Source organism: Podarcis filfolensis (genome assembly GCF_964270895.1).
Source record: "Podarcis filfolensis genome assembly, chromosome: 3".
Lineage (NCBI taxonomy): Eukaryota > Metazoa > Chordata > Lepidosauria > Squamata > Lacertidae > Podarcis > Podarcis filfolensis.
In genome coordinates this window covers 51,889,408-51,915,984 of record NC_139606.1, presented here as the reverse complement: position 1 = coordinate 51,915,984, position 26,577 = coordinate 51,889,408, and the positions used below count along the sequence as shown (strand labels likewise).

Genomic DNA, 26,577 nt, shown 5'->3' with positions numbered 1-26,577 from the left:
GAACCAAGCCTGAAGAAGTCTCTTGTAATGGAAAGCTGGAGAAATGACATGGATGAAGTGATAGAAAGGGAACTAGGGAAAAAACAGTTTTAAAAGCTTACAAGATAGCAACTTCTTAGTAAAGTTGGTACAGAAGGCTATAATTTAGCAGTAGCGGGTGGCGCTGTGGGTTAAACCACAGAGCCTAGGACTTGCCGATCAGAAGGTCGGTGGTTCGAATCCCCATGATGGGATGAGCTCTCGTTGCTCGGTCCCTGCTCCTGCCAACCTAGCAGTTCGAAAGCACATCAAAGTGCAAGTAGATAAATAAGTACCGCTCTAGCAGGAAGGTAAATGGCATTTCCGTGTGCTGCTATGGTTTGCCAGAAGCAGCTTAGTCATGCTGGCCACATGACCCGGAAGCTGTACGCCAGCTCCCTCGGCCAATAAAGCGAGATGAGCGCTGTAACCAGAGTCAGTCATGATTGGACCTAATGGTCAGGGGTCCCTTTACTTTTAATATGTCAAGGAGGATGCAAATGGAACAATGGAGGCTAGGCTGAAAGAAAATACAGTGGAACCTCGGGTTCCATACTGTCCTCCTTATGAATGCTTTGGGTAACAAGCTCCGCTAACCTGGAAGTAGATGTCCCTAGTTGCGAACTTTGCCCCTGGATGTGAGTGTAAGTTGTAAGCTGGCGGCGGCAGCAGGAGGCCCCATTAGCGAAAGCGCGCCTCATGTTAAGAACAGTTTAGGCTTAAGAACGGACTTCTGGAAGAAAATAAGTTTGTAACCAGAGGTACCACTGTACTGAAGAACCTTCTCTAAAATGCAGCATAGTTGTAAAAACAGCATAGTAAGTGAAGTAAGATAGTAAGATGAAGTCTAGAAGGCAATTTTCTTATTGTAAAAGCTGAGAAGCTAATTCCTATAAAGGTGCTTCCAGACAGATTACTTAGCTTTAGCTGTAGAGGCAATTTGCTGAAAGTGCAAACAGAGTGTTATTTTGATGTCCAAAGTATTGTTATCTGCCCAAAGGAATCGGAAGGGATAAAAATTAAACAGTAAGCAAGACCAGTTGATATATAATCATAGTCAGTCATCCTGAAGATAGACATAGCCAGACAAGGAATATTTTGCATGATTGAAGTGCTTAGACTGCTCATATAAAATCTAAACAGTCATTTTAACTTTTTTTTTTCAGACATAGGCTTTTGTCAGCCCATTTATTAAAAAACATCCTGATGTTGTCAGTAGCAGTCTCTAAATCTATAGATTCAGTGTTAGTGTGTTGTTATCAGGCACCAAAATTTTTTTAGCCCTACCATCTACTCATCCTGTGCTATGAAGATCATGGTGTTCCACAAGACACTGCAGAAAAGTACCTTCAAAGGATGTCCTCAGTTCTGTTCAAATTGCCTTTAAAGACATGACTAGTAATATGGGAGTAATGCTCATTGCTTTGCTACTCCAAATTATGCATATATATTTAAATACAGGCAACCCCCCATTTATGTGGGGGTTGTGTTCTGATTCACTGCATGCGTCAGTGAAATTGTGTACATTTGAAACACCATTGAAAAAGCCTGCAAAAAAACCGTTCTGCGCCAATCCCATTCTGCCCCTTTTCATATCATTTTTGAGTCACTACCAGGTTCGGGCCAATGCATGTATGTGCAGTCGTGCACATATTGAACACACATAAATGGGGAGTTGCCTGTACAGAATTGCATGGAATATTCATTGTACGTGATCATGATTTCTTTTTGTAACTTTCTTTTTAATGATTCAGCAACAATAATTTCCACAATCTACTTGGGTCTTATGAGCTACAATTGTCCAATACAACTTTTGCCTCCTAATGCAACATTTATATCTCCCTATCTAAATGTTGATTTTTTTTCAGTTTCACTGCAAGATATAACAATGAGAAAAGCTTTCCGAAGTTCCACAACTCAAGATCAGCAGCTTTTTGACCGCAAGAGTCTGCCCATTCCTTTGCAAGAGACTTATGACACATGTGAACAGCCTCCTCCACTCAACATACTTACCCCTTACAGGTCAGTGTTAAAAAATGCACAGAATGCATTTTAATTTCTCAAACTTTACTAGTGATAAGTAAGAACCCTCTAATCAAGTAAATGAGTTTAATGTGGGAACTGGAGATTTGTGTAGCTCAATTCTTATTTTTACTAGGGCAGTTTTTACTAGGGCAGCTAATCATTCTAAGATTACTTTTTGCATGTTCCATTAATTGTGATGACACAGTCCCTGAGAATGCATAACTGTTGTCTTCTTCACTGTGAAATCGTACTAGTGGTTCAACTAAATTCCTAGCATTCATGTAAATATCAGGTATGATGGGTATTGTCTTCTAGCCTCGTACTTTAATCTTGTCCACAGCCCTACAAATACTCAGCCCACATTGTAGAGGAAAAGTGATGTTGTTGAGGGTTTTGTTTGTGATACAGTACTGCACAGGAACCTGTTATCAGGGCTACGGCCTGTAACATTTTATTTAAAATGCAATAAAACTGCTAGCATATTTGCAGAGCTAAAGAGGGACACGGGTGGCGCTGTGGGTTAAACCACAGAGCCTAGGACTTGCCGATCAGAAGGTTGGCGGTTCGAATCCCCATGACGGGGTGAGCTCCCGTTGCTCGGTCCCTGCTCCTGCCAACCTAGCAGTTCGAAAGCATGTCAAAGTGCAGGTAGATAAATAGGTACCGCTTCGGTGGGAAGGTAAACGGAGTTTCCGTGCACTGCTCTGGTTCGCCAGAAGCAGATGGTTCGTCATGCTGGCCACATGACTCGGAAGCTGTACGCCGACTTCCTTGGCCAATAAAGTGAGATGAGCGCCGCAACCCCAGAGTCGGCCATGACTGGACCTAATGGTCAGGGGTCCCTTTACTTTAAAGAGGGTCTGGTACAGCTTCAAATTGGATGAGGGACTGCATGATGAGATTCCTGAATGGTAGGAGGTTGGACAAGATGACCCCCAGGGTCCCTTCCAACTGAACCATTCTATTACTTCTGTGCAGAGTGCATTTTCAAGCCCAGTGCTGGAGCCCTCAGATGGGGCACTGACTTGCAGCCCAGAGGGACCCAGAGACCCATTGGCTACTCTTCCTTCCAGGACCCCAACCAAATGCATTGGATGGGCAAACTAGTCCTGCTGCAGCACTGACATAGCCCAGCAATTCAAAAGGCCATAAGAATGCATTGGGTAATGCAGCCAGCTGATTGGATGCAGTGGGGTAATCGAGCTGCCCGGTTGGTTGTAGTTAGAGGGAAGGCCTCTTCACCCTTCTCCCAGATGGATGGGTGGTGACTGAAGCCTCCTCTTCATTGCTTTAATGAAGAAAGAGCAGAGTCCAGCTGAAAAAGCCTGGTGGGACCTGGTCTTCTCTCCCCCACTCCATGGCAGCTTCCTTATCTCCCTTCCTTCCCAAGATCCACTCTCAACTTGAATTTGTGTACACACACTTGTTCTACCTCTCCATGTCTTTTCTTTTTTGGTACATGTAGAAAACTTCATTTTCCCTCCTCTCTTCCATATACTATTTGTTTGTGCCATCCCCCTAAGAACAATCAATCAATTTCTCTTATTGTTCACTTTATATAATGAAAATTATATAAACCTCATACCCTTCAAATTGTTAGGATTTTCTTTCCATAATTGGGAGGTGAGGGTTCAGCAGTCTCCCTTTTGCTGTTACATGCTGTGCATACCATATTTTATATTTATTTAGTAACATGTTTTATCTAATAATCTTATTTTTCCTTTAGAGATGATGGAAAAGAGGGTTTGAAGTTTTACACCAATCCTTCCTATTTCTTTGATCTATGGAAAGAAAAGATGTTACAAGACACAGAAGACAAAAGAAAGGAAAAAAGAAAGCAAAAGGTATTATCCTCCTAGGAAATGAGTTACGTTACGTGGTCCTGAAGGATGCCCTGCTATTAAGAAAATTTAACATCACATGAATAGAACAAATTTTTCAGATTTGCGCTATATTTTATTGGTTTTATTCCAATCATTTGCTTCTCCTTTTTTTAAACTAAAATTGACCAAAGCAACCAACAAAGCAAGACAAACCACAATAAAACAATCATTAAAATCAAACATGCTGTCATAAAAATCCAGGAGGCAGAATAACACAAATAAAAAGCATCCATAAAAGCCTTCTGAATGGGAGAAATTATCAAAGACCGTCTAAACACAGGAAGAGAAAAGATGCTGCTACTTTACAAAAGAAAAGAAAAGATGCTGCTGAGATATAGCCTAGTAATCTCAACCCAGTCTGGAAGCAGTTTCCCTAGTGTCGGGCAGAGGTTGTTCCCCATTCTCGTGTTAGCTGCCAAGATGGGAAATAGAAATATTTAGAAGGATTAAATCAAGATTTAATATGGTATAGTCAAATCTGGTCCATTGCTATTGCTGAAAAATTAACTCATAAATTAAGGTATACTAGAGGACAAACAAAAAAGATTTACTTTCAGCTATGTGGCAGATTTTTATTTTATATATAGTATTAATGATAACAAAGTTCAAACTCCTGTGAAATATGCTACTGCGTTCTTAGTAACTTTTCAGCTTTAAGTGAGCATATCATGAGACTAAGGACAATATCCTGGTATTTATAAATAAAGCAAATGTTTTAAAAGATGTCACTGCACCAGTAATTATTTTTTTCCAGGTATTTTATTTATTTATTTATTTCATAAAATTTATGTGTCACTGGATTGTAGAAAAAACCCTCAAAAAAGATTTGTATATGTGTTTGGATTTAATTTTCTTTCTTTCTTTCTTCATTCGTGTATGTTTTTGAAGTGTATTAATTTTTTTAAGAAAAAACACTCAGGTAATCCATTCTCTTGTTTGAATCAGTTGTAGTGATAAGCCTTACTGATCTATTTTGAATTTTGTATTTGTCCTATAATTAAGTAATTTTGTTGGTGTTATAACAGATTGTATTATAGTTTGCCAGGAAGAGCAGTTGTCAATTTATTTTTTGTGCTATTTTGTAGCAGAAGAATCTAGATCGTCCTCATGAACCGGAAAAAGTGCCGCGGGCTCCTCATGACAGGCGCAGAGAGTGGCAGAAGTTAGCCCTGGGTCCAGAGCTTGCTGAAGATGACGCCAGTCTCTTACATAAGCACATTGAAATTGCTAATGGCCCTGCGTCACATTTTGAGACGAGGTTTTCTTTTTTACTTCTTACTTTTAGTAGCTAATTATTTTGTATATTAGTTATAAAAACATAAGGACTGGCCAGTTTGTAATATAATTTTTCATAGAATTTAGAAAACTTGAGGCCATTGTTTGAACTTTCGATATCGTAGGCAAAATGCTCATGAGTTGGTGCTATCCATCACATCAAATTGTATTCCTCTCCTGACCTAGCAGATTTTTTTTCATTTATTGTCTGCTTGGATTTTTGAGCCACATAATCACCTGAGGCCTATTATGACAACACATTCCTACTATACCCATTTATATATTTGGCTGTACACATGCTGTTTTTATGCTGGTTCTACAGACCACCTCCCAACTACCAGTGGTTGCCACTCTGCCCTCTACACTCCTACTGCTGTTGTGATCCCTCCATTGTTCAGCTGTTCCTCCTTCAGTGTCTAAGCCAGTGGTGTCCAAACTTTTTTCAAAGAGGGCCAGATTTGATGAGGTGAAGGGCTGTGGGGGCCAACCAAAGTTGTTGACCTTTTTTAAGGATTGAAGTTGTTCAGGCTTTTTTAGGATTTACCCCAGGAAATAAACTGCCACAGGGGCCATATTAGGCCCCTGAACCAGACTTTGGACATGCCTGGTCTAAGCCTTTGTCCTCCTATTGCCTCTATGTTTCAGAGAACCAGAAATCCCCTTTATTTGCTTTCTACTTTGCGATTAGAAGAACTCAACCTACCATTTACATTATTTACTGTTATTTGTATACTCTGTTAACATACAAAGATTGTTACAGAGTAACGTAAGCAAAAAATATTCGCTAAATGCTTGCGAAGTGCTTCCTTTATACTTGCAGTGCTACCTTGTGTAACCTAGTTTGTCATGTTCTACTGATCATTTTGTACTGTTTCTGTCTTTGGTCTTAACCCCATACAAACTTTCAGAAGGACTGTCTTCATTCTTTTGAGGTTCTTGAAACTAATAGGGCTATAGACAGGATGCAAAATTAGCATATACAATTTGTAAGTGGATTTATATATTTTCAGACCTCAGGCATATGTGGAACACATGGATGGACCCTATTCTCTTTCTGCATTGCCATACAGCCAGATGACTGAATTGCTGAGTAGAGCAGAGGAACGTGTCTTAGTCAGGCCACATGAGCCACCCCCACCTCCACCAATGCATGGAGCAGGAGATGTGAAACCCATTCCACCCTGTGTCAGGTATGAAACACTTAAAATACTAATTCAGGACACCTTTTCATTAAACTGACAAAGTGGGGGAAAGATTGACACCACAGGTCTTGGCTATAGGCAAATCAACCTATCAAGGAACTAAAAGGCATTGAATGCTTGTTTGCCAAATACTTCGATATACTGTACTATAATAAATACAGAACTTAACATTGAGATTTCAGTTTTGTTATATTATTACTGAAAGAAAACTTACATTTTAAAAAAACCAAAAATCAGTTTTTCGAAGTGTCTTTTAAAGTACTATCTCGTTCAGTACAAAACACTCTAAAGCGTAGGTCTAAAAAACAGACTTCAAACACAACTTTATATGAGTTTTAGAGTGTTTTCCAGTGCAGGACACAGGCACTAATTTTTGAAAATAAGGTAAGGAAAATACCCTGCTTCAGCTCACACAGTATTAGCCATGTGGGGACCTGGCTTGAGACATAGGCTTCAAGAAATGAACACATTCCAAAATGTAGTTGTCAGTTTGTTAACATGATTAGAGATAAGTTTAATACTAGTTCCCAGTTCTAAAGTGCTTTCATGCTATGCTTTAAAAGCAGGTGTGGGGAACCTATAGCACTCCAGATGTTGTTGGGACTCCAACTCTCACCAGCTGCAACCACCTTGGCCAATGGTCAGGAATAATGGGAATTGCAGTCTAATACCATAAAGAGGACCACAGATCCCTCACCCCTGCTTTAAGGGTATTTCAAGTTGGTTTCAGTCTAGCACTGGCCATATGACAGAATTTATGGAACATTCTCAAAAAGTGAAAGCGTAAATAATGCAGTGTTGTTGTTACATTGTTTGTGTAGTAAAAGCTTGTAGTAAATGACTAAACTATGGTACCCTTTAGCACGCTTGTGCAAAAATATATCTGCAATAGCCTTATTACTGGAGTTTAATTGAAAGTTAAATATAAATGCTAGCTTTCACTCTTATAGTAATCACTTGGAGTGTTTTTCATTTCAGCTCTACCACAGGTTTGACTGAAAATCGTCCTCAGTCACCTGCTACTGGCAGAACACCAGTGTTTGTGAGTCCTACTCCTCCTCCACCACCACCACCCCTTCCATCCGCCTTGTCAACTTCTTCATTAAGATCTGCAATGACTTCCACTCCACCACCTCCAGTGCCGCCGCCTCCACCCCCTCCAACAGCTGTTTTGCAAGCTCCAGCTGTGCCTCCGCCCCCAGCTCCTCTCCAGATTGCTCCTGGAGTGCTTCACCCTGCTCCTCCTCCAATTGCACCTCCTTTGGCACAACCCTCTCCTCCCGTCACCAGAGCGGCCCAAGTCTGTGAAGCCATTCCAGTTCCACAGGGCGAAATGCAAGGACTTCCTCCACCACCTCCTCCTCCTCCATTGCCACCTCCTGGCATCCGACCCTCATCACCTGTTACAGCACTCTCCCACACTCCCACATCTGTTGCCCCTGGGGCTCACGTTCCAATAATGCCTCCATCACCACCTTCACAAGTCACTCCTGCTCCTGAACCCAAGCGTCACCCATCAACACTACCTGTCATCAGCGATGCCAGAAGTGTCCTTCTGGAAGCAATACGAAAAGGTATCTCTTCTGTTCATTGGTTAGCAGCGTTATTCGTTTAATGAATCAAATACTCTCTTAGCAGATTTAATGTTTTCAATTAAATTATTTCTGATGAGGATATTTTAAACACTTCATTGGTTCTGCAAAATAGGCAGATTACCATATATAGATTCTTTTCTCATATGCACTTTACATATCCTTGGCTAAAGTGTAAAGGTGACATGTTAAAAGTTTATACAATTATGCATGGCCTGGGGGAAATAAATAGAGAAAAGTTTTTATCCCTCTGTCACAACACTAGAATTCATGGACACCCAGTGAAGCTGAATGTTGGAAGATTGAGGACAGATAAAAGAAAGTTCTTCATGCAGCACATAGCTAAACTGTGGAACTAAAGAGGATTAGACATAACATATTCATGATGCCTATGTTTTGCCTTCACAGTTGGAGGTGATAAGGTCACAGGAAGGGAAACCACAGGGAAAACCATAGGAGGGGAGAGTGCTCTTGTTCTCATATCCTGCTTGCAGATTTCCCATCAGCTTCTGGTTGGCCACTTTGAGAACAGGGTGTTGGACGAAATAGGCTCCTTTACATTCTTATGTTAAAGTGGTTTTATATAATGTTAGCTGAAGAAGTGTTCACACGACAGAACAATTGGCCTACAGTTTTATGACCATGTGGTTATATCATTATTTAAATAATGTTTCTTTGAATTGAGCCAGAATGACTTTAAAAACCCCACAATTTATGTACTAAATAGAAAAACCAGGTTTTCCTTCTATTATCTGCAAATTGTTTAGCCCATCAAATACAGATAGATATGGTGCTGGTCATGTTACATCCTTCTGCCAACTAAAAACTATGATAATTTTCATGACGTCGGTCTTTTTACATTGTCTACTTTAGATAATTAGTAGCTTGAGAATGGTTTCAGAAAAGCTGTGTATTTTGTCAACTTAAATAAAGCAAAGCAGAAAGGGTGTGGGCATATAAGACGATCACCAAGTGGTATTCTGCTTTGTGTATATACTGCATATCGCAACATTGGAAGGTCAGTCTTGCTTAACATTTGGAGAGCATGTGCTCTTAGACGTTCTCCAGGATAATTTGAGAGAGACTAGTTTTATCTCCTGAGAGTCTTAGTCACCATATCAGAGGCTACAATTTTTATAGCAATTTAGCAGCAGACCTCGGAATATTTATTGAGGGAGTTGTTGACATTTCCCTTTGCTGTTAAGTTACTCTGAAATAATAAAAGAAGCCATTATCACATTTCTACTAGACTTTGCTGCAGTTTACTCTTCACGTGTGACTCTCTCCACGTGCAACTAACTATGCAGGCAGAATTTATTTTTTAATCAACAGTAAGGAGAAGTTGGAATTTTTTCAGATGAACAACTGTTGTTGATGAGTTTAGAACCCTAAAAAGGACAATGAAGAAGAAGAAAAGGGTATATAATATTTATTGTTGCTAATGCTTACTGGTAGGATTAGCATCCATCAGCCTTCTATTCGAGCTGATTTCTAAAGCTACCAGGAAAAAACTTCATTGTCACTAAAGGACCATTGAATATTTAATACAAGCTACAACAGAAGTTTGTTGTTGCTTTTGACAGTAAAAGCATGATTGAAAAGAATATATGCCTCTCAAAAAGACATCTGCATTAGTAGCCAATTATAACTTCAAACTTTGTTACTTGTTTTTTTTTTTTAAAGTAGAAATAGCTTATGTTCATGAGGAGAAACTGGAGTCTCATTGTGTGATAATGGCATTTTTATGCCTTATGATATATTTCCATACACTTATGTCCTTAGGAGAAGAATCAAAACAATTTTCTCTATGTTACATGAAATCCCCTCCCTGTATAAACCTATAGCCATATACAAACTAGTTTTTTGTGGAGATTTGCAAGATACCGGGGAAACCGCAAATGCATGAACTATAAAAAGCTGTCTAAAACAATTGAGAATTTTTGGCATTGCTTTGAACAAAGCAAGGTCATATTAGCATGTCTGATAAATATGGTGTACACAGTACTATTAATTCCCCCCATGTACTTTTAGGTATTCAGTTACGAAAAGTTGAAGAGCAACGTGAACAAGAAGCTAAACACGAGCGTGTTGAGAATGATGTTGCCACCATCTTGTCTCGTCGCATTGCTGTGGAATACAGTGATTCAGAAGATGACTCAGAGTTTGATGAAGTTGACTGGTTGGAGTAGAATGGATATATGCTACTAAACTGAATGCTGATGTCCATTGTGGTGCTTGTTCTTTAAAACTGTTTGGTCATTTCTAGTGTTTTTGTATTTTCTTTATATAATCCATGTTTTTCTACTTTTCAGTTCACAAAATGTTGGCACATCTTTGAAACTAAATGTTTTACAGTGATACAGCTCTTTAAAAGAGTGTAATTTTGTTCCAGTAGACCACTAAGTATTAAGCATGGGCAGCTGTTGGTAGAGTAGCAGATTTAAATTTTCTGGCATATCTTTAACTGTGCACTTTGTGAATTTTAAGTTATGAAGGCAGAAGCTTCCAGGAGAGTTGTACGTAGTAATGATCATTACTATACTGTTAACAGTTTAAAAACAAAGAAGGGTGTAATCCATAAAGTGCTGCAATTCCCAGGTACTTCATAGGGATTTGAGCAGGAGAAGAACTTGGGGGTTTGCACCCTAGTTATTACTGCCTTGATTAAATCTGTACATTACAAGGTACATGTAGTTCTAGCAGCACTGGACACACTGAAAGAAAAACAAATAATGATCTTTGGGGGTTTTATTGTTGTTTTTAATTAAAAATTATGGCCTTATTTGAATGTTTTAAGATTTCCTTTACTGGTACCTATTGTGTGATACTATTTTGCCTGCTTGAGAGTTTGACCCTCCTCCCCCACCTTGTGAAATCTTCTGACTTAGCCATTCTATGTAACTTATGTAACTGTTAGAAATAACAGTTTGATTTAAATAAATGGTTTGTTTTAAATGTTTCTAGCTGTTGCTTTTTTCAGCACCGAGTCACTTTAGGAGCATTACTATATAAGAAACAAAAACAACAGCAGACAACACCAATGTTTGGGTGAATTTGTAGCCCTACTCAGAGGGAATTTATTGCATTAAGTAAGTCAGGAACTACTTAGTATGAATCATCCAATCACACCAACCAAAATTAAAACAATTGCTTGTTTCTTAAATTAGCTGTGCTATGAAAACATTAGCTTCAGCTGAATTTACCCAATCCTCAAGTTCTTTATCTACAGATTAATCATAATTAATAATTGTTACCATTCACTGTTGGAAAACAAGGGCCATCACCTTAAAAAACAACCACCACCATGTAGTTATATAACAAAATACTGTTGCTTTTTGTCCATGTGGTATGTATCTGCAATTTTATTCCTTCCCAAACAGCTAAAATAACAAAAAGGGTCAAAACACCAATTTGATTTAGCTAAGTAATGAAGAACCTAAGGCACTGTTTAGTTTAACACGAAATGACCTAGCTTCTCAATTTTAACACTCTGCGTAGGAAGGCAATGTGTAACTGACAGCTAGAGAACTCGTAGCTCTTACACTTTCCAAAGTAGGCTGATGATCATTAGCAGGTGGGAGGCTGTTTTATATTTCCTGCTCTGTACTACAGAGCAATCTATTCTGCCTCTTAAAAGAACCCATAAAGCAGCTTGATGGTAAATTCTGCCTTCAAAGAAATGTTTGTGTGCCAAGAAGTGCTGCCAGAAATAACTGTGATGAATCACGCATAATCTGTAATCTATATAAAGGAGGTTTTTTTGTCTCCTAATATGTTCTAATGAACAGATTAATTAGAACTAAACTAACAGCTATAAATATTTTGTCTACAGATAAGCTTTCCAACCTTGACGAGGGAGATTCTCTGTAAGTAAGTGATGTTTTGCAAGAATTTGGATCAACTGAGAGATATGCCTACTACTTTCTACCCAAAGCAAACCATTGCCTGTGGCAGTCTCTTTACCTTGTTTCTCTGGGAAATGGGCTGACTGATTCATTTGCTATGATTAGCAGCCATGTTTTTGCACAGTGCTAGTCAGCCATTTCAGAGACACACCTGATAATTGCTACCTAGGTACTACCATGCACTTTCTGTGTAAAGGTAAAGGTACCCCTGCCCGTACGGGCCAGTCTTGACAGACTCTAGGGTTGTGCGCTCATCTCACTCTATAGGCCGGGAGCCAGCGCTGTCCGCAGACACTTCCGGGTCACGTGGCCAGCGTGACAAGCTGCATCTGGCGAGCCAGCGCAGCACACGGAACGCCGTTTACCTTCCCGCTGGTAAGCGGTCCCTATTTATCTACTTGCACCCAGGGGTGCTTTCGAACTGCTAGGTTGGCAGGCGCTGGGACCAAACGACGGGAGCGCACCCCGCCGCGGGGATTCGAACCGCCGACCATGCGATTGGCAAGTCCTAGGCGCTGAGGTTTTACCCACAGCGCCACCCGCGTCCCCTGCACTTTCTGTGTACTTCATCATTTTTCATTGGTGTTTTAAACAAGCAAAATTACTGCCATGGTTTTTCAAATTCTGTGCAAATAAAAGCTGAATTCTGCAAAACATACATAATTTTTGCAAAGTGAACTATGGTTTCTGCACTTCTGTGTAAGAAGAAAATATTGATTTTGATACTGGTCACAGAAATCATTCTGAAATTCAATTCCCCCCCCCCAAAGACATTTGTCTAGTCTCAATAAATGAGGATATAGGCTTGAAAGTGTTCAGTTTGGAGAGACAGCTAAGCAGGACTTAGTATTGCAAATAGTCTTTATCCTGATAAGACAGAGGGGCTACTGTGCCCGCAGATGGTGTTTGCACTCTCCCTGAAGGACCAGGTTTATCTTTTGCAGATGCTTATAGCTCTGGTCCTGTCAAGTAGCTCAAGTGGCATGGAGAGGTTCCTTTCAGCTAATGCTGGTGCACCTTCTCTTCAGCTGGAATAGCCTGGCCACAATCATTCATGCTCTGGTACATCTCAAATTACTGCAACCCATTTTACTTGTGTTTAATTGTGTTTGTATTTTGACACTATGCTGAATATGACTAACAAATTGTCTAATCCAACAAACTACCATACTCGCTGTCAGTATGGCATGAAGCAATACCATGAAGTTGCCAGTTCTCATCTCCTGTTGAAAACGGTTTGCTTCTACATGACTCAGCAATAACCTTACATGGCTTCTGGAGACTGTGTTAATGAGATAGAAAGTGGGGCCATTGGTGGTCTTTCCAGAAAACAACACCCCAGTGGCCTTCCTGGAGGCTAATGCAATGCCTGATAGCATCATCTTGGTACCACTCTGCCCCAGTTAACACTGCGGTGTTATGTAGCCACGTGCTCAAGTTTTAACAGCATGACCAGTTGTGACACAGAAATATGCACCTCACAAGGTTATTGGCAGTGCTGGCAGTGACACCCACACAATGCTTCTTAGCAGTCAGTCTGATAGTGTGCAGATTTTTCTTCTACACATAATCCCTACACATATGAATCCTGATTCATATGAGAATCCTCACATGGAAGTTTCTCTATGCAGATAATCCTGGCTATATTAGGACTATCACTATCATTATTATATTTACTTATACCCTTCCTTTTTCCCTGACAAGACTGAAGACAGCTGACAGGTTTTTTTTTAAAAAATTTATATATATATATATATATATATATATATATATATATATAATTGCTAAAAATATATAATTAAAACTATATACATATAAAATCTGTTTAAACATACAAATAATTATAATAAAAACAGCATGGCACCAGCCCTTTTGTTAAAAGTCCATTTCCAAAAACCTGGTAGAAGAAGAAAGTCTTCACCTGCCAACCAAAGGACAACAAGGAGGGAGCCAGTTTAGCATCTTGGGGAAGGGGGCAGTTCCAAAGTCAGGGGGCAGCCACCAAGAAGGCCCTGTTCTGTGTCCCCACCAAGCATGCCTGTGAAAGTGGTGGGACTGAAGAGAAAGACCTCCCCTGAAGATCTCAAAACCCAGACAGGTTCGTATGAGGGAATATGGTCTTTCAGATATCTTGGACCTAAGCTGTATAGTATTTTATAGGTCAAAACTTTGAATTGTGCCCAGAAACAGACTGGTAGCCAGTGGAGCTGTTGTAGCAAGGAAATGGTATGCTCCCTACAATCAGCCCCAGTCAGCAACTTGGCTGCAGCTCTTTGAGTTTTTGAGTACTTTTCAAAGGCAACCCTATGCAGAGTATGTTACAGTATTCCAAATGTAATATAACAATACACTTCATGTATAATTCCTGCATCATGCTAACTTTGGTGAACTACTAAACACGAAGAAGAAAATGAAACATTACAACTCCTAAACAAGTATTGAGTGGGTAGGATTTTGAAACAAACATTTCCCTGAATCCACATTATTTCAAGGTCTGTGTCCTCTCAGTGTTACAGAGCAGATCATAGGATTTGTGGAGTCTGAATGAATTGTATTGTATACTCCATAGAGGAGACGGCTCTGTGCACCTCTTGTGTGTTATGGTTCATTTCCCCCTCACCAGTCCCCCACCACAATACCCGTTTCCTGTTTTCCAGTTCTACACTACAATGCTGTACAGAAAATACTAGAATCCCCTTAGGAACCGTCTCAAAAATGATCATTGCTTGACATTTGCAAAACAGTGATACTATCATATAGAATGGGAGAGGAAAACAGTTTAAGGTTTGGTAGTTTTCAATTAATTAGCATGTTGAAACTGGAGTTTCAAGGGTCAATCATGGCATAAAGACAGGCACCTGACAGGACATTTGATTACGCTCCTTGTGTGTTTTGGTGAACACCATCACACTGGAAAGAAGCGGGGGGAGATGCATTTCTGCATATACATGGACATTACACAGGGCTCTGCATACAGAAGATCCCACACATAGTCCTTGGCATCACCAGCAATTTTGGGAAAAGTGAGCCCCAGGAGAACTGCCACTAGCCAAACATGCAATACTGGATTACATACAGAATGCATACAGGAGGTCGCATAAATATTATAAAGTGGGACTTGCACAACTCACATATCTCAGTGTCTCAGGGTTCTTCTGAAGTTCCGTAACAGTTTTCCTCTCATCATTTATTTTCATTCTATAGCAGCAACTTCACAATCCCCACAGATGAAATTTGTCATTTTGATCCTTTATTGTGCTTTCGGAATCTGTGGGAATAAAATACTCTCTTTTACCTTTTGAAAAGAGGGTTTTAAGAATAATCATGTCATGTGGCTTTCTTCCCCAGTCTAATCATCTATAGAATCTAAGAATTGCAGAATAGCTAAACTTTACACTGACTGATTACATTTTTATGAAACGTTATTAAAAGGTTTATCATAAAATCATAGAGTTGGAAGAGAACCAGGCATCATCTAGTCCAACCTCCTCAATGCTCAGCCCCCCATCCAATTTGAAACCAAACCAGACCCTGCTTAACTTTGCAAATGTGCTAGCAGTTTTATTGCTACACCAGCATCCTTTACAGATTGGGGGTTACAATAAAAAGCTAACATCTCATGTAAACATCTCATGGTCACCAGAGCTGCCTTTCTATCTCCTGACACGCATTCTTGTGTTTATTGCCAATATAAGTTTTACTATGTACATTTGGTAGCCTCTTATTCTTTAAAAAAGTTATGGTTACAACAATTGCATGCCAATCTTGAGCTGAAATGAATACTACATGGAGTCCATGTCATAGATAGCTCTAGGGAAGAATGAGGGCCCTCTGCTGCTCAGCATGCCAACAGTTTTTAAGGCCAAAATTGTGATGTGGCAAAATATTAGTTAGCTTATTATTTTTGGGAAAATAATATCTAAGCACCCACTCTATTCTTGAGATTGTAATTTGTTTTAAAATGGTGTTGTTGTTAATTCAATTTATATACGCCCTTTATCAAAAGTTCCCAGGGCGGTGTAAAACATTAAAAACATAATAAAAACCATAATAATAAACAGCATAACAATAAAATAAACATAGTGACATATTGACAGCAACAACATCTCTGCATAGTGTGGATATGTTAAAACCAGGACCAGCAGGATACAGCTGAGGTCGCATGGTAAAGCAAAGTCATCCACAGTGCCTGTCTCTCTAAATTGTGTGTTGTGCCACACTCTCCACGGCAGCCATGTGATGTTAAGCTGCACACCCCCTCCCCATTGCAGCTATTTTGTGACTGGAGCCCACAGAACTCTTTCAAAATTGTAAATGTGCTCACTGGTCCAAGATGGTTGGCAACCTTTAGCTTATGCTCTTGGAAGTAGTATTCAGCCACCATGATTAGTAGCCATTCATTGACTTATCCTCCAGGACTTTGTCTGATCCCCAAGCAAGAAGAAGTTGGTCACCTGCAGTTGCTTAAGGGACACTGCCTTCCACGGTGCTCGAGTCATCCTGCTGATGTTTCACTCACAGCTAATCTTTTGTTTCAAAAGCCTAATGGAGAAAGATAAGAAGCAGAATTTAGTACAAGAGGCTGTGAAAATGAAAATGAACACCAACAGGTGGCAGCATCCCCCTGCTTTTCACAATCTGGAGCTCATTAAAGATTTCCAGAAGATCTTTGGAAGAGCTGCTTTTGTGACATTTTATCTACACAAGTGCATACAAGAAGCATGCGCCCCCTTTTCCATGATAACACCTGAATATTTGGTAAAGGTTCAGTTCACTGCATCCACACGCTGGTGAGCAGAGAGGTGGATGACTGTCGCACGTGATGGGGCACACTCATCTCCACAGACGGCATTTGTGAAACAGTGATGAGTGTGGATATGGTAACATATGGAATATAAGAGTAAGCAAGGCTGCTCTCCCATTAGGCAAAGTCCGGCAACCACTTCAAGCAGCAGGTGCTGGGCAGGGAGGGGGAGAGCAGCAGCTCCCTGGTTGTTGCTCCTAAGGTGCCCTGCCCAGTTCCCTGTGTCTGAAGACACAGCTATGTAGACTATATCACATGCCTTTGCCCCAAACTAAATTAGCCTGCTGCCTCAGGTGCTGTGGAAGACCCATTACCGGGGAGAATTAAGATTCAGCTTCTGTTTCTGAGCTGAAGTTGAGTGGTGGTGGGGAACGCACATTGTTCTTTGCATCAGGCAGTGACGTGTCCAGCCCTGTGTGTAAAGTTTATCAATGATACAATAATATTGCCATAAGAGGGCTGGGGCTGGGAGGGCAAAACTCCTCAAGCATATGGAATGCAATCACAGAATAGGGCTTGGGAGCAGTGCTTGATTGTAAAAAGTGCCAGATCTTAGGTTCATATTGAAGGTGTTTTCCTCACAAGCAAACATATCAAACTTGGGGCAGGGGGGCTTGGCGGAGTGGGGGGGGGGGAATGTGACCACTTTTCCAATGCCGAACTTCCCCTCTCAAAGTTGCTTTGCCAATATTTTAATCGGGCATATTTGCATCCTTGCACTCAGTTGTGGTGTACTAAGGAATTTTGTGGAAAAGTTTCCTGCCTAAGTATGCTTAAATTCACAGTTAGTTTCATAGAATCATAGAATTGTAGAGTTAGAAGCGATCCCAGGGGTCATCTGGTCCAACCCCCTTCAGTGCAGGAAATTGCAACTAAAGCATCCCTTGCAGAAGGTCTCCAACCTCTGCATTAAAACCTGCAGTGAAGGAGAGTCTTAAAGACTGCCTTAAACTAACCTACCAAAAGCACTTGTGCAGTGGTAAAGTCACAGATGAAAGCAGTTCAGACAAAAATGAAGTGGCCGATACAGACAGGCATGGATGACAGTTTTAAGACTCATTTGATCTTTCAGTTATAATCATAACTATCTGCTCCTTTATTTTTTCTTCTGCGAGCAGCTATGTCTGGCTGTACCCTTCCCATCAAACACAGGGATTGCCTCCATCATTCTGACAAGAGGATAAATAAGGACAATTTTAAAAACTTGAGGAGAAAGGTATCCATCGGATAAGAGACCTTCTGCCTAGAGGTAAAGCAACCTCAACGCATGATCTCATGAAGATATTGGATGATGCCCAGTTAACCTGGTTTCAATCTATTCAATTGTGAACATTCATTCTGTTGGGAACCACTCAGAGTGGCTGGGGAAACCCAGCCAGATGGCCGGGTTATAAATAATAAATTATTATTATTATTACTATTATTTGCAAGATACTTGGAACGCAAGGGGAATGGCCTTCATTCTCTTATGTCATCTGAGTCTCTATATAACAAATCAAAATATGGCATAAAAGGAGCTGTGACTTTAAATTATAGCATTCTTTTAGAACAATATGCAGGTGATACAGGAGGCCTCCAGTCAGTGTGGGAAAGAGACTTGGGGATCCTAATTGCAGATAATAAATGACAATCAATTTGGCACAACCCATCCCTATGTACAATCTCTGCTTGTTTGCAGGAGGCTTCTCTTAAAATTGTATTTCGCTGGCACTGGACTCCACCACGTCTAGCCAAAATAAACACTACCATCTCTCGCCTATGCTGGAAAGGCCGCGGAGTGATAGGCTCATATTTTCATGCATGGTGGAGTTGCACGTTGGTATACACCTTTTGGGGAAAGGTGTTCCAGATTATTTCCAAAATTACTCAGCAATCCCTTCCACCCAATTCAGCTCTTGCCTTGTTATCCTTAGGCTCAAATTTAAAAAATAACCTTAAATGCAGAGACTTAATATTTTTTTCTATTATCAGCTAATAGAAACCCCCCCTTGAAACCTGGGTAAATAATATTTGGAATGTGGCTCTATCGGAATGCCTTACTTGCCATAGAAGGGTAATTAAAGGCACTTCAAAGATAGACATTTTTGCCGAGACTTGGTTTCCATTATTTTCCTTTAAAAATGAGACAGTATATACTTTCATTCCACCCACAACACAAGAATCTCTGTGGAGAAGATACCTGAATTGACAATGCATAAATAAATGTATTGCTTGTGTACTGTGTACTGCATATGAAACTTAAGAATGTACCACTAGACAAGTTACTGTAGTTCTATGTTGTTCTTGTATATACATGAAAATCAATAAAAAATATTTGAATTAAAAAAACCACACACACAGGGATTGCCTTTCTAATTTTAAACACGTTAACCCCAGATTTTCATTTTATAGATGACAGCAAAGATGCTTTGCTGATTAAACTACTGCTGTTTACACAAATGCTGAGCTTGTGATCGCATCACGTTCTTGTTCATCAACTGCTTTATTTTTATTTTTATTTAAGTGCCCAAAGTGGAACTTCATAAGTCAAATTCTTTCTAATTCAAAATTTTGACTATAATTTTAAAAAAGTCATTTCTCATTGCCAAACACATGATTGAGCAAAACACCTTCATTAACTTACTGTTCAGAGGAGAGTAAACACAGCCAGGAGAAATATCAACTGCACAGATTGTCTTACTTGGCAACTGGTGTAGTTTAGAATAATCTTTGCATGTCATGTGCCCTTGCATGTGTTGCTCTCACCAGCATCTCCTGCACAGCCAGACACCTTCTTACATCACAAGACAGTCTCAAGAATAAATAAACACTCAGAATTCAGGTTTATTTTGAAATAAGTCTTACTGAAATCAGTGGGGCCTACTTTTGAGCAAGCATAGCTAGTATTTATCAGGTTCCCTTACACCCTTTGGCAGTTCACACATTTTCTTCCAGATCACCTACATCTTTTGACAGATCACTTTTTACATACTGACTCACTAACTACAGTAATAAATTATTTTATGGGGCTATGAGCAAGGTATGTATGCCAAAACCCTTTGGGTTGAAAACCCCTAACTCACACATTACAGTAAACTAAGCAGTGGTGGCTGACACAAGTCTTATTTAATTGATATCTCAAACTGCTGTACAGCAATCATGAGTGCTATGTAGCTTTTCAAAATGGGTATTCCCGTATTTTAGTTCTGGCACTGCAAAAATCCCAGAAGTGTGAATTTTGAAGGATAGTTATGCTTGTGTATTGTTTTGGGAACCAAATTCCTACGCCATACCTACTAAAAATACAAATGCAGAATGGATAATAAAAACATAACCATGAAAAAGAAAAACACCCAGCAGGGCAATGAAAACACAAAAACCATTTCAAGTACACATACAGTACTTTGGTTTTTTTTACAGTTGTGGACAAGAATCGAGGCATTTGGGGTATAAGATGCCAGAGGGTTTCAGTAGTGAGACCCAGATGCCTTACTGTCTCTGTACCACCAAGGCCACCACTACAGGCGGTCATATTGCACTTCCTAGGGTTCAAGTGACACAAAGAGCGAGTATGGCCCAATACAAGCCACTTGGCCCTATAAAGCTACTGACTTTGGTCTGGTTCTTCAGCTTGACCTCTCCGCCTGGACAAAGGAATTATGGAAAAGTCTTCATTGTGAGAAGGGCGGCTGAGAAAAGGACTGAAGAACAGAGAGGAAGGTAGTGAGAAAGAGTTTGAAGCTGGCTGCATGGTCATAATTTAACATGTGAGGTTTCATAGTACCTCCAACAGCTTGTGTGTCCTAAAAAAGAAGTTTACCAATTTCCTTCTTGGGGATGCTATAATCTGCACTAACCTGCCTTCTGTTTTTCTTCGAGGACGTCTGCTGAAAGGCAGACAAATGTCTTCCCTCTTTTTCACCATACTACTTAGTTTGACAAAGAAAATATTGATTTTACCTGATATAACCCATCCTCATGGCATCTCACTGTTTTTCAGCAGGGAAACTTGTTTTCTGCTGATTTATTACATATTGATCCTATGCTTATTTGCTTTAATATTTCACTCAGTATGGAGCCTCTGTGAACCAACTAGCAATTTGTCTGTTTGTTCTTTCTGCCCTTTATAATAAGCATACTCTTTCCCACCATTTTCTAGAAGAGATTCTGTACTAGAACATTCATCTCTCATCCTCTGTTCATCATCAGCCATGTGGAGATTATTCATCACCAAACTTAAAGGAGCAATCAAAGCAGCATAAAGATTGCAAAGCACATCCAAGAAGCCTTATATAATTTACAAAAAAAATCAGCCCTTTTAATTCATTTCTTTGCAATAATGGAGTCAAAATATTTTTAAAATGCCACGCCCTGGTCCTCCACAGGAAAGTGTGCCACCTGGTATTTAGAGTTGCGTAATGTAATTGACTCATGGCTTATCCCTACTCCCTTTTGTTCCACTGCTTTTCTCCAGGGAAAACCACTGTTTAGCATGCAATCGGAGCAAACGGCAATTTGTGTTTTCTCCGGATTGACGTTTGCTTCAATTTAGAGCTAAAGAGCAGGTTTTCCCTAGTAATGGAGCAGAACCAGTGCTTTCTATGCACAGAACAAGTGGAAATGCCCTAAGTCTGGGGAGATCCGGGTTCCAATATCACCTCAGTTTTGAAACAAACTAGGTCATCACCTTCAACTGGTGCAACTGGGCCTACAGCTGGGCCACAGCCTGATCTATAGTAGAACACAGCAGCATTACTTCTCAGGATTCCTTCTTTGAGGGAGGACTTGAGGATTACGGCAAATAATTATACGACCTTCCACAGACATCTGAGGGCAGCCTTGCATATGCTTCTAATGTATTCTGCTCTGTTGTGGTGTTTCTGTATATTATGTTGGAAGCCGTCCAGAGTGGCTGGGGCAACTCAGTCAGATGGGTAGAGTACAAAATATATATATTATTATTAAATAATTATAGGAGAGGACCTTTTCAGTTGTGGCTTTGCATCAGTGGAACACCCTCCCCAGTGAGGTCTGCCTGGTACCTTTGTTTCAGTGACAGGTTACAACATCCATTTCCCTCGCTTCTGATGTTTCAGCATGTTGTTGTTTTTGCTCTTAGTATGGTGCCAAAGCTTCCTGTGGTTGTTATTGGGTGGGGGTGTTGTTTTGTATACTTCTATGAACTGCATGCGTTTTTTTTATGAATTGGTTAATACTATAATGTATTTATGTTTATATTTTCAAATACTTTTGTAAGTCACTTAGCAAGAAATCTGTGTAACAAGAGACTAACCAGTATAATATAACATAATAACAATAAGTAAAATTAGAAGACGGAAGTCCCCAAATGCAAGATTAGGCTAGAGGTGAATCTTTGGATATTGAAACAAGTGTCCTTTGACCAATCACTTTCAGCATAACCTATCTGCATAGTCCCCCTAGTATTTCCCAGAGCACCTTGGGAGAAGGGTGAGATAAAAATGTTATTTGTAATTTTAAAAGCTGTAAAATATTGTAAGTGCTATAAAAATATTATAAAAAACAAGGTACAGTGGTACCTCGGGTTACATACGCTTCAGGTTACATACGCTTCAGGTTACAGAATCTGCTAACCCAGAAATAGTACCTCAGGTTAAGTACTTTGCTTCAGGATGAGAACAGAAATCGTGCTCCGGTGGCGCGGCAGCAGCAGGAGGCCCCATTAGCTAAAGTAGTGCTTCAGGTTAAGAACAGTTTCAGGTTAAGTACGGACCTCCAGAACGAATTAAGTACTTAACCCGAGGTACCACTGTAGTCCCTGCCCAGAAGCTTATAATCTAATAGACACAGGTGTGCCAAATCTAGGGGGCAGAAGTGCCGTCAGCCCCCTCAATATTCCTTACCAGGGGGCTCAACTCCCACCCATTACTGGAAGAGGCTGAACTGACAAGCCAACCGCAGTGCAGCATCAAAGGCAGGCTCCTCCTGAACGTGAGAGAGAAGGAGCTGCGGCCATTGAAACTGTGTGGTGCTGGACAAGGCTTCCTGCCAATGATGCAAGCATGATGGGCAACAGGCACGTGATGTCACAGGCATGCATCACAGACATGATATGTTGCTGCTCCCTGCCGCTCAATCTTTGGCCCAAGGCGGCACCTCTGAATAGTCATGACACAATAGGAAAAAATGGGATGGGAAGGGGAAAATAAAGAAACTGGAACAATACTTCTCGAAGTTACATGGCTGTTCTTACAATGACTATGCAGGAAAGAAACAGTTCAGGGAAAGAAAGAACTACCGTATTTTTCGCTCGATAACACGCACCTGACCATAACACGCACATCGTTTTTAGAGGAGGAAAACAAGGGAAAAAACATTCTGAATGAAACAGTGGATGTATCATTTTTGTGCTTCATGCTGTGGCCACAGACATGTGATCTGATGGTGAATTTGGGGTGACCCAATGCAAAAATCCTGAGAATCCCTGTGGATCCATGCTTTGTAACCACGTTTTTGCACCATTGCAGCCCCAGGCAACAGTGGGTGTGTGATTTTGGGGGGGGGGCAGGCTGTAGCCATGGACATGCTATGTGCTCTGATGGTGAATTTGGGGTGACCCAATGCAAAGATCCTGAGGATCCATGTTTTGTAACCACGTTTTTGCACCATTGCAGCCCCAGGCAACAGTGGGTGCGTGATTTGGGGGGGGCAGGCTGTAGCCATGGACATGCTATGTGATCTGATGGTGAATTTGGGGTGACCCAATGCAAAGATCCTGAGGATCCATGTGGATCCATGCTTTTTAACCACATTTTTGCACCATTGCAGCCCCAGGCAACAGTGCGTGTGTGATTTTTGGGGGGCAGGCTGTAGCCATGGACATGCTATGTGATCTGATGGTGAATTTGGGGTGACCCAATGCAAAGATCCTGAGGATCCATGTGGATCCATGCTTTTTAACCACATTTTAAGTGGGGAAGGAAGGAAAAATACAGAATGGACAAGGAGCACGAGAGGGGTGTGCAGAGAAGCAGCTGGCTAAGAATGCAGGAGAGGGGTATAACGGGAGGGAGGAAAGGAAGGCAAAAGTTTTCCCTCACCTACCCACCCAAGCCAGCCAGCGCTCGCGCTCTCTCTCTCTCTCTCTCACCCTCCCTCCCTCCCTCCCTCCCTCCCTCCTGCATGTTTTCAGCAGCACCGGAGCACAGAGACCTCTGCTTGCCTGGAGGGGAGGGGCTTTCCCTGCTCTTTGTTCCGTTTGAGCAAACACAGCAAGGAAACAGAGGTGGGTGGGCAGTAAGACCCTGAGGCAGAATGCAGGAAAGCAGCCACTTCCTCTTTTCAGGTTTCCCTTTTCCGAGACGCGCGATTTGATTTTTGCCTGATTTTTTTTGCCATTTGGCTCCAGGGACCACACATTCGCTCAATAACACGCACAGACATTTCCCCTTCCTTTTTAGGAGAAAAAATCTGCGTGTTATAGAGGGAAAAATACGGTAAATGGCAGCTCGTCTGTCAGCTAAGCCAATGGGATAAATTATAAATACCCTTGCTGGTTATTTGGGGGGCACTGTGATAAAAACAAAGCATTTTCAATGGCTGGGTCAGGTCCTAGCCCATGCCATGAGACAGCTGGAAAACCTGAATCCCTCTGAGCACCACCACCAATAGTGCCTCACCATTTCTGCTGTCATTGTAGTGAGCAGCCTGGCATATGAGAGGATGCCTAGTTTGGGTTCAGACCCTTTCTCTTTCTCCCAACAAATGCTCCATCCTGCAACAGCACAGCTCCCAAGAGCACCATCGTGTTCTGGTCTATTGGGAGGCTGAGAATGAGGCAGGTGAAAGAGCAGGAGGAGGAAAAAGAGCCAGGTGGGGGCTGTTGTGTTTCAAAGCAAAAGATGGCACTGCCAGCAGGAGGCTGCAGGCAGGTGGACTGCAGGGAACGGATGTGTTACCCCATGCAGGCACATCATTACTGAGTCCCTGTAGTTCAAACACGGATCTATTATAGGATGTTATTGTAGGCTCCCTGCTTCTTAAACCATCAATGCTTTTTAAAAAGGAAAAAAAAAACTGTAACACAGTTAGGTGAAAGAGTTTGAAGAGCTATGGTTTACTTTTTCGCCTTTCCATTGCTCAGGGGCTCAGAATAGAACTTTATATGGCATGTTTCTAAGGCCATAGCCAAGGCACTCCAGGGCAGCTATCCCTAAACGACTTCAGTAATTCCTCTGTAACAAGATCAAGCTCAACTGGATAGAGAATCCCTGCAGGAATGGTTAACGAGTTGCCTTCTACCCATGTGCATGATTTGCAGTATTCGTTTCTGCAGAAAGCTATTTTATTGTTTTTGTTTGTTATCACGGTATGTATTTTTGTGTTTTTATATTGTAAACCACCCTGTGATCTTCAGATGAAAGGCGGTATAAAAATGCAATAAAGAAGAAGAATAAAAGGTACAGAAAGATCTACAGACCAACTGCAAAGGCTGGTGCTTGATTGCAGATGAGACGGAAACTCATGGATACTTTGAAAAACATTCTCCTGAGAAACAGTTTGACTCAAATACATTCAGTCTGGGCACCAGGACGTCATAACAGTTGGTGGCAGGTACACAGTTTCAACAGGATGTTGTGAGAACTTACAATCACAAGATAAGTGCTGATCATACTTATGCATTATGAAAATACTCGTGTCCATATGCTTTCCTCTATACTACTAAGGTTGTGAATGCAATCCTATCTATACTTACTGGGAAGACTCATAGTGAATTTGCATGAACACTTCTCAGAGCTTATTATTATTGACCCTACTCATGGCTGTGATGTCAGGAAAGAAATAGGCCAGGTTCAAGTTCTTGTATTAATTTACAGGGTCCTTCACAACTTGGGCTCAGGATATCACAAGGACCCACCTGATCCCTTATATCCCAGCCCAATCACTTAGATCTTTGGGGGAGTCTCTGTTGGAGATCCATTATAGTTTATGCATGGCTCATAACCACTAGAAGAATTACATTCAGCATAGTGAGCCCAAGCCTGTGGAAATCCCTCCCAAATGAGATTAGATAGCTACCCTACTTTCTGACTTCAGGCACATGACTAAGACTTTTTGTTCCAGTGGGCATTTTAAGGTAGTGTTTGGTTTCACGATAATTTTTTCTTGTTTTCTTGTCCCATTTCCTATGGATTGTTTTTATTCCTCGCAAGAAAAGGTAAAAGTTGACAGCTATGATGATTGTTGTATATAAATATTTTAAAAACAGGCAATGAAGGATCACATTTTCATACAAGATCAAGAGCAGAGAATTTAAAAGGCATTCATTTCCTCGAAGCTTAGTCTCTATATGGGAGTGAGACTGGGGGCATTTTACACGTGCTTAAGGTGTTGTAAGAGACTCTTTAAGGTGTCAAATCATAAAAAGAGTGTGCAGGCAAGCAAACTTATTTGAAGAATTCAATAAAAAATACACTCCTGAGAAATAGTGCTTGACAGGAAATTGAACTGAGTAATAATTCTCTTGCCTCCTCTTGTAGATGTGAGCCACAGAGTCAGAACTGTTTGACCATAACACCATGAGCTCAGTGCAGCAGATCAATATAACAAAATAATGGAACAGCCAAGAAGCTGTTGCCATTTATTTATATGAGGTTAAAAGCCTCAGAGAAGGGCCATCTGAAGGATATATTGCATTAGCCCAGTGTTCTGAATTTTGAAGACAATAACATCCAACATCAAAAGTGTTAGCTAGGGAGTACAATAGACTAAGATATAAAAGAGATTTGGAATCAATCCAAGAAAAGCTATGCACTTCAAAATCCTATCCATTTCAACAGAAGAGAGTTGTGTCTTAAAAGATACTTAACTTTGGCTTTTTTGCCCCCAATGTTTTTTTTTAACCATTTAAAATCT

General features: G+C 40.7%; 2 protein-coding genes across 4 annotated transcripts in view; one reads left to right on the top strand and one right to left on the bottom strand.

The window, feature by feature from the left end:
* The window catches only part of WASF1 (WASP family member 1), a 44,757-nt gene extending 33,803 nt beyond the window's left edge, over positions 1-10,954 (top strand). For all 3 annotated transcript variants that reach the window (XM_083608574.1, XM_083608573.1, XM_083608572.1), the window contains 6 exons: positions 1,887-2,040; positions 3,770-3,887; positions 5,012-5,184; positions 6,212-6,391; positions 7,382-7,977; positions 10,027-10,954. In XM_083608574.1, coding sequence (XP_083464700.1) covers positions 1,887-2,040; positions 3,770-3,887; positions 5,012-5,184; positions 6,212-6,391; positions 7,382-7,977; positions 10,027-10,184 — 1,379 coding nt within the window. In that variant the 3' untranslated portion in view covers positions 10,185-10,954. The remainder of the gene's footprint in view (positions 1-1,886; positions 2,041-3,769; positions 3,888-5,011; positions 5,185-6,211; positions 6,392-7,381; positions 7,978-10,026) is intronic.
* CDC40 (cell division cycle 40) overlaps positions 1-15,112 on the bottom strand; it is an 88,863-nt gene extending 73,751 nt beyond the window's left edge. The window contains exon 1 of the mRNA XM_083608564.1: positions 15,032-15,112. Coding sequence (XP_083464690.1) covers positions 15,032-15,097 — 66 coding nt within the window. The 5' untranslated portion in view covers positions 15,098-15,112. The remainder of the gene's footprint in view (positions 1-15,031) is intronic.
* Positions 15,113-26,577: the final 11,465 nt, after the last annotated feature.